At 30.4% G+C, this 8,940-nt stretch overlaps 1 protein-coding gene across 1 annotated transcript in view; it reads left to right on the top strand.

Annotated features, from left to right (window-relative positions):
• The window catches only part of LOC106466395, a 17,755-nt gene that overhangs the window by 1,295 nt on the left and 7,520 nt on the right, over positions 1-8,940 (top strand). Inside the window, exons 2-10 of the mRNA XM_013926678.2 lie at positions 58-229; positions 1,758-1,833; positions 2,185-2,234; positions 3,067-3,108; positions 3,531-3,592; positions 4,380-4,431; positions 6,551-6,667; positions 8,017-8,082; positions 8,494-8,601. Coding sequence (XP_013782132.1) covers positions 58-229; positions 1,758-1,833; positions 2,185-2,234; positions 3,067-3,108; positions 3,531-3,592; positions 4,380-4,431; positions 6,551-6,667; positions 8,017-8,082; positions 8,494-8,601 — 745 coding nt within the window. The remainder of the gene's footprint in view (positions 1-57; positions 230-1,757; positions 1,834-2,184; positions 2,235-3,066; positions 3,109-3,530; positions 3,593-4,379; positions 4,432-6,550; positions 6,668-8,016; positions 8,083-8,493; positions 8,602-8,940) is intronic.

The following is an 8,940-nucleotide window of genomic DNA, read 5'->3' as shown; positions in this document are numbered from 1 at the left end:
CTTATTTGTTTGTAAAGGTTTTTCCCATCTCTTACATCTGATTTTTTTTTTCTTCAGGTGTTTGGACCTCATTATCACATTCCTGAAGTCAGAACCAAGCTTATCATTGGTGCTTCAAACTATTCTTCCGCTTGTAGCTGCTGCCGAATTTGGCTTGCAACATAACCACCAGCAACCCCTGATGGTGAAAGCTAAACAAGCACTGAAAGTATTGAATCACGTTAGAAAAGTACGTAGGGAGACAATTTTAAAACTGTTAGTACCTAACATACGATGTGTAAGGTACCGTGCTCTTGCTGAGTTTAATCAGTTTGTTTATAGTTTATCTTTTGTTTTTAACCAAACATGATTAGTGAATATTATTTTATCCATTAAAAAGTGACTGTTGACCGGGAAGTGACAAGATAGCGCACGTGCACCGATTGTAAGGTCACGGAGCATCTTTCAGATGTCGATTGTGCGTCTGCATAATTGTATTTCAAAGTAAAAATTATAATTCTATCCCTATTTCAACAATTTTTAACATAAAAAATATTTTAGAATTGGTATTTTATCATTATGTAACATTTATATAGTGAAATTTGCAAGGAAAATTTATTTAAAAAAGTGTCCTGTCCCAACATTAATTTCTACACACCTATAAGGAGTCTTGCTGGCAATTAGTACACTTACCATTAGTTTTTTGTTTGTTTTTTCATGTGATTTTCTGTTAGTGATTTTATTACTAGGCCTCTTTATTATCACCCTTCTATGATGTCATAACATATGGTCTGAATAATTATTGAAGAAGCCTACTTTGAAAACAGCGAGAACCAACAACTAAATGAGACACAAATTATATCCTGTTTAAACTTAGAACAAACCATAGAACTGGGATTTTCTTATAGTTTCTTTAAACATTCTTTTTGTTTCTGAAAATTTTTTTGATATTAAGTTTTATCTTTTGAAAGTTTCAGAAATTGTCATCTCTGACAAGATGCTAGTTGGATTTAGTGAGTATGGTATACTATGGCAAAATATTCCAGTGACTCGTATCCTTGTTTATTGGGGGGATGAGCACAGCCCAAGGTTCTGTGGCTTGTGTCCCGTTACTGGGGCTGTAGATGCGTTATAGAAGTGATGGTCAAATCCCTCTATTCAATTTTAAATTATCCCGCAAGTTGGCAGGAGATAATCTTGACTAGTGTCTTCCCTCAGATCTATCACATCAAAATTTGGGACAGATAACTCTCAAGTAGCTTTGCGTGAAATTCAACGAACGATGACATCCTTATTTATTGAATATTGTTGTTAAGATTATCATAGTAAAAAAAAAGATCTATAAATTGAATGAAACTGTTTTATTAAATATAAATTGATTCTTAATGAAGAATATTATTAGCAAATTTTATTTTTATTTTTTTCAAAAGAGTGACTCACTACAAAATGTTTTAAACTTCACAATCTAAAGAATTATAGAAAAACTAAATCAAATTATATGAATTTATTTAAGCATGAGCTAGATGCTGTTTTATGCAGGTTTGTTAAGTATTTCCAATTTCAGTAATTGTGTGTTGTTAATATTTTGAAAGCATCTCCTGTTCAACATCTTTTAATAATAATGATATTTCTAAACATAATTTAGCCACGCTTAACATGTGGCTTGACGTTTTCAGTGTATTAACTGAGAATGTGCCAATTAATTTTATCTTGTGATTTTTAATCAACGTTGTTTGAAACAGTTTTCTAGAACCGTTTTTTTTTTCTCGTCTTGACAGTTTAGTTCAACAGAAGGTGTTGATAGGAACACGTGTTTACAGATTCTCAGTGAACTCTTAACGAAGACTGGAAAAGGTAGAACATCTGTGTTTATATCTCGTGACTCATGGTATCTACTTAGGCTAAAAATCTGTATACAGACGACACATATTTTATGCCTCGTTATTATAACTGATTTTTAAGTCATTTCATTACCATCTGCTATTTAAAGTTGTGTTTTTTTTAATCCTTTAGTCTCACCTTTAACCCTATTAATATAACAATAAAAGTAGATGGTGGTCATCTCTGGAGCTAAAAGCAGTTAGAGTAATTTATTGTGTTTACGAAATACACGTTTTAACTAGTAAGTGTATGCATGTGTGTATCTACCTGCAGAATGTTTAGATTAACTCAGCTTTTAACTAGAGTTTCTCTTAAATTTTCCAGTAACAGAACCAGAATTATCACAAATTCTTGGAAGCCTGGCAGTTTATGTCGTAAGTTTTTAATAATATTAGAAATCCATAACAATCTTGAGAAAAAATACCAGTTCTTGGTATATTTCTTCGTATGAGTGTACTATTTCTATTTTAAAATACTGTTTACTTCTTACTGATGTATTCAAAAGAAAAGTATTGTTAGCCTTGACAACGAAATCTATGTACAACAGAGCTAGGCGATTAACTTGGTTAATTGAGATACTCAATTACTGATAATCATCAATTATCGTTACATAAAATAATTGATTAATCAAAATTACAATTAAATAAATTATTTTTACAAAAATAATCAACTTGTTTCCAATTCCTATTATTCCAACTATTCAGTAATCAAAATATTGCCATTATGATGTTTCATTATTGTTTTTGATTCAGTTAGTCGTGATTCAGCAAAGTAAGGAACTGATCGTAATTAGGATTTCAAATTATTACTATTTTTCATTGTTTCAACTATTGCCTTGTCTTTATTTATTGTTAAACACAATGGGCTGTCTGCCCACTGCAGGTATCAAAACTCTATTTTTGACATTATAATTCCTTTTTTTTTTTGCCATCTCATGTGAGAATAAATGATTAATTGAACACAAATGAATAATGAGCTGAAAGAAGTATTCCATTAGTTGCCCAGTTCTGATATATATTATTTTGAAATTACAAATTAAGTATAATACACACACATGCAAGTAAATAACATTGTTCATCTTGTTTATATTTTTAGCACCAGATTTTTTAAGGAGTCTCAGAAATATATTAAAGCATACAAACTGACATTTTTTACAAAATAACTGTAGGTGTTGTGTGAGAACAGATGTTTTCTTTGTTTCTTCAGGTGTTATCTGAGAAAAGAACAAACAGTACAGCACTGAACAAGGTAAAGTTTGCATTAATAATAGTTAATTACTCGCCTATTGCCACCATCAAGTGATATGAAAATTCGACAAATGGCTACTTCAAATGTTTGAGGTGTATTATATCGTTCTGTTTGTCATTTTACCAATATCTCTGCAGTTTAGAGGATTTAAAGACTGTAATATAGTGATATTTTTTTGCAACTTTATTATTATCATTTTGTTTTTTTTGTATAATCACTTATATTTTCAATAAAATAAATGAATTAAAACTGTGATAAAAGTTATGTTTAGATTAACTCCAAGTTAAGCCTAATACGTTGTGCAACGAATTTCCTATTGATTACGTTTAACGTACATCAAGTGACAGAAATCATTTAGCATTCTTACATTTTCATCTAGTTGTTTTGGTGGATTTTTCTGCAGTGTTTTCAATCTTTAATAGAAAGAAAAGAAGTGGTTTGTTCCGGTCTTTCAGCAAGCGCTTCAAGAGTTTTGTACAGAAAAGTAAGTTACCGTTAAGTGCTTTTTTTTTACCTTAACTAGCTCTGAATATCTGTCATATTTCTCTGGTTTTATTAACATTTGTTGCTATAAAGTTTATAGATGCCTCTCCCCCCGTAGACATTGATTGAAGTATCTCTTGTGAAACAAATCGATTTTATTATATTTGCCTGTTAAACACTAGTCCACTAAGACTAACTGTGTATTAGAAGGATTTTCCACATTGCGTGTTTGTTTGTTTGGCGAAATATTTCCTATCAAAAAGTATTTACATCTGTACAGTTAATATGTTTATAGAAATGTTTATTTCCTGTTATGGGGTTTTATGGTATACTGAGAATCGTAAACTTTAAACAATTAACATTATTGTACTTGAATGAAAAGTGTTGAAAATTTAGTCAAAAAAAAAAGAGACGTTAATATTCTTATAAAGACTGTAATCTTAGGAATTGTGTAGAATTTTTGTTCTCTACAGCTGATTGGATTAAAACATCTGCAGAATTTGAAAGTTCTAGTAATTACCAATTATGTAATTATTAGTAATTATGCAATGCAAATTCTTAATTTCGTTTACTGAAGGACCATTTTAATGTGTGAACTGAGTTGTCACTTCATTTACAGCATTTTCTATCTTGATTTTTTTTTTCAACGTCGATCTTAATTTCATTTAGAGTTTGTGAATTTGACCACTGATGAGGTTAATTAATTGATAAAAAAAGAAAAAATGCTGTAAATTTGTGGTTTGGTAGGGAGCAACTGTAATTTGTTTGTGTTTTGTTCTTTACTTCAGTGGTACGCATCATCGACCCCAGATCTTCAGCTCCTTAACAAGTGCTATTCCTGTAAGTTTGTATTATTCTGTCCATTCTAAAAAGTGCAGAGTATCTATTACGTGCAAATAAACAGTACGAATACTTGTAACGGGTAATAAGTCCATTAACCCTTCCATTACGGACTGGGTGGAATCCACGCAGCCCGTAACCACGAAAGTATCCATGCGAGTAATTATACTATGATTTTTCATAATGTAACCACATCTTTACAAAATTTTGCATGTTATTGGAAAACATTACAAGGTTTTCGTACAAAAATATCAGGATTTTAAATTATGCATTGAGATTTTTTAATTAAAGTTTTTCTCATAAATCTTTTTTCTTTCAGAATGTTGACTATCCAACATGCAAAGCAATTTTAAGATTAAAAATACGTTACTGCATTAGAACATTTTCAAATTCCACGTGCGAAATCTTTATAATCTCCAGATAATTATTAAATTGTTTGTTTAAAAAACTAGTTTAGTGTATTTTTGTATGAGTTGGTTCGATACCAATTTTGTAACCTCAATAAAAAATTAGGAAAAAAATATAAATTATGCTTTTTTTCGTTCTAGAATGACTACAAATTATAACCCAAAAACAAATTTTTAGTATACCTAGCTTAAATATCATAACGTTATACATTTATATATATTTATAATATTGACTTTCCAACCGTGCCTCGTTAACAATACAGAAGTTACAATAACGAGGTGTACGTGCACTCGTGTTACTGTATCCAATAATATATAACTGACCTGTAGTCTTTACAAAGTGATCTGTCTTGGCTGTGTTTTAGTGGACTAGTATTTTGTAAAATACAGTCACATTTTAACTATTATACATTATTTCTATTTACAAATAAGCTCTTAAACTTATTTTTTTCTTAAAACATTGAACAGTAAATAATTTAAAGCAAACAATCATATCGTCTAGTTAACGACCTTTGTACTCGTTTGCGACTTGTCGTAGGTTGCTAAGCCTTATGAAATTTCCCATGTGGAGGATTTAAAAAGAAATTTTTTTAGGTTTTATATATACATTTTAAATAACCAAAAAAACATAAATTACTATATTGATACCATAGAATTCTATTATCATTCATCAAGTGTACTAACTAAGCTGTATTTGGGTCTGAAAAAAATTTGATTGAACTCGCTAAAGACTTACGTTATTGTTTGAAATCTTGTGTGAAAAGAACGAGATTAACACAATAATACGTCAAAATGGCTGAGAAAACCACTAGTGGCACATTCTGAGCTTTTTATTGGTTATTCATGTCATATATAGAAGTAAGTGTATATAAGGGATCATTTCCAAAAATGGAAAGAGGAGGGGCCACTATTTTGATTCAGTACAGGAACAATATCTTAGGAAATAGAAAAGATAAGACATTCTTATTTTATACTCTAGCTTGTCAGTATCGATAGTTTGAGTTCCTAATTCGTACAAAACTGTATATTTTGTATTTTGACATCTAATTTGAACCAGTCATCATACCACGCGGCACACAAAAATCAATGTTTATCCGTGTTTTTTTTTTTTAATATTTACTTTTAAATTAAGAAATTAACTAAGGTATAATACTAAAATTTCAATTATAATCTACAATTTGATACCAAACTTATTAACATAGATTCATAAAATAGTAGTTCAATAAAATTTTGAATGCAAGTCAACAAATGCGATGACGTGGCCTTTGACACGTGACCCATCGAGATACGGTTAAATAATGGGTAATAAATTAATATCCATTAAACTGGATATTAGGCTGATGGTATCAAATTAGTATCCATTAGGTTACTATGAAAAAAATAAATGGCTTATTTATTTATATTTAATAACGTTTACTATTCTCTTCATCTGTGATAATGTTACATGAAGTCTGAGCCAGTATCTAAGACACTATATGAATTATGTTTGGTGAAAAGTGAGTAATTATTCAATGTAAGTACCTGTTTCATAAAACTGTAACAACTCTTAAAACATTTATATTTTATGTGCTCGTGGCTTAGGTTGAGCACCGTGGTACAATTTGTTTGTATTCAAAAGAAGTTCTGTAGTGCGTTTTGAAAGTTTTTATAGACTTACAAAGTTTGATGCAGTGCCGGTATGTATTAAAAATAGCGTGTTTTATTTTTTTCAGGAGGTTATTTGGGATTTTGTATCTATTATGCAGACTTATGGATTTAGCCCTGATGTTAGAATTTTCAAAAGGGCACAAATACTAGGAATTCTCACCACTGGTTTGCGACATTCTAAGGTGAGCAGTGAACAGTTTCCAGGGTTAATGTAGTTATAGTCACCTTCGCTGAATGACTAACTCGGTAAAATTCCACATTACGTTCACCTTCTAATAATATTGAGCTTAAGTATTAATTAATATGACTGTTTATTAATAATTTCCACTTGAGGAGTTTTACATAATTGCCATTAACCCTCAATTGGTTGCTGTGTTCTTTATGACCCCATGCAATACCTTTATTTAAATATTATGTGATAGATGGCACTTTACTTAGCCCCGCCCACAGTAGCTTCCTTAATTGTGTGTCTGCCCTTGTTGCAGTCTTCATCACTGTTCTGCAGTTGTAGGTTTTTAAAGTTTTAAAATGGTGGTCATATTTACCCAACGTGCATTATAATTGTTTGTTTTCCCGTGATTTTAATTTACTTGATTTTGTGTGTTTTACTTAGTTTAATGGCTAAACGATGTCTAATTCTATATATCTCTGTTTAATCATTTGTTTTAGATTAATTACTTCTTGTACATCTTCATATTAACACTTTGGCTTTTATTTTATATAGATGGCTAAAAAAGGACTTACTGCAATACGTTTTAATATTGTAAGCCATAATCTAAGGCTCTTATTATTCTATTTTGATTACAAATAAAATTTTGCACACCAAAAAAAGATGTTATAGTTTGAGCTTCATCATAATTTAAATACTGTGTTGGAGTTATAATGACTCCAGGTGACCGTGTACGTTTCATTTTACCACTCAACTAATCGAGGGTTAAAAAATTTAGTCTTCGACACACACAGAGAGATTATCTCGTGGAAGAAACTGTCACACTTCCATGTTTTTGATCAGACTGTTAGTTTTAGTAGCTAGATTTATTATCGGTTTAAACAAACACTACCATATTCTAGAATCCGTATCTAACTTTATAACTGGGGCTATGCCAAGTTGTTTGTAAACAAGAAGACCTTGAACCAATTTGAGATATGACTCAAGATTTTGTTTGGTAGTTTTTTAAAGAAGATCCGTGCTTCTGCTAGTTGTTAGATTTTGTTTAAGCATAGCTACGAAAGGTTTGGCATGTCCGTGAAATACGTTAAAAGAAAGTCGCACGTTGGTTTCTGATTCATACTATTTTAAAATGTCAAAGAATAAACCAAAATAAAAACTGATGAAAATGTTGTGATTGTGACATTTGTGGTGATTTGAAGTCTTAAATGTTACCAGCTAAGTAATGCAGAAAAAAGAAGGCTTAAATTCCCTGCAAATGCAACTGATATGCTGAAGATTGATTTCAATTTAATGTTTGAAATAAATATCCATCGTGGAAGAACTTTTACGTAACACAATTTTCCGTTTGCATGATTTTAGGGAACATCGATCAAAGAGGGCAAGCTTTTAAAAATTGGTAAAGAACTTGTTTCTTGTGTTGTCAAGGTGAGTGTGTCAATTTTTATAATAAAATTGAACTAGTATAAACCTAGTATTTGTTAATTAATACAATAATTCTCGTTTCGAAGTATTTAATGATAAAATATAAGTTTAAGTTTTATCTAAAGTCATTATTTCTGGGTGAAGGGGTAAAAAGAGAATGTTTTTAGATAACATAAAACTATTTTCATTCCCAAAGTGCTGCACTAAACAGAGGAAAATCACACAAATAAACTGTTTAGAAAATTAAGATTAAAAGCTGCATCCAAAATGGTTTAATTCGGTAAGCTGAAAGTGGTTATATATAGAACCAATGTTATACGTGCACGGGATATGTTGTTATGACGGTAACTTTGTGACGGATCCTTCAGAATTAATTTTGGGTTACTTATTACTCTTGTGCTCACAATATTCAAGGTTCTCGAGGAGATAAAGGATGGGACAGAAATCAAACCACTGTTTACAACAGAACTTCTGGACCTTCTTCTTGTGGTTGGAACTATAGTCGAAGAAAAGTGTGATGAGGTAAGAACTTCATCGAATCATTCACTTGAGTGTATATCTATCTAGTTTAAACATTCTTACATAAAAATATATCTATTCCATAACAGTGTAAGTGTGTATCTATCTAGTTTAAACATTCTTACATACAAAATATATCTATTCCATAACAGTGTAAGTGTGTATCTATCTAGTTTAAACATTCTTACATACAAAATATATCTATTCCATAACAGTGTAAGTGTGTATCTATCTAGTTTAAACATTCTTACATACAAAATATATCTATTCCATAACAGTGTAAGTGTGTATCTATCTAGTTTAAACATTCTGACATACAAAATATATCTATTCCATAACAGT

Source organism: Limulus polyphemus, unplaced genomic scaffold (assembly GCF_000517525.1).
Source record: "Limulus polyphemus unplaced genomic scaffold, Limulus_polyphemus-2.1.2 Scaffold2247, whole genome shotgun sequence".
In the NCBI taxonomy this organism is placed as follows: Eukaryota; Metazoa; Arthropoda; class Merostomata; order Xiphosura; family Limulidae; genus Limulus; species Limulus polyphemus.
The sequence above is the reverse complement of the archived record's forward strand: the minus strand, read 5'-3'. Positions and strand labels throughout refer to the sequence as shown.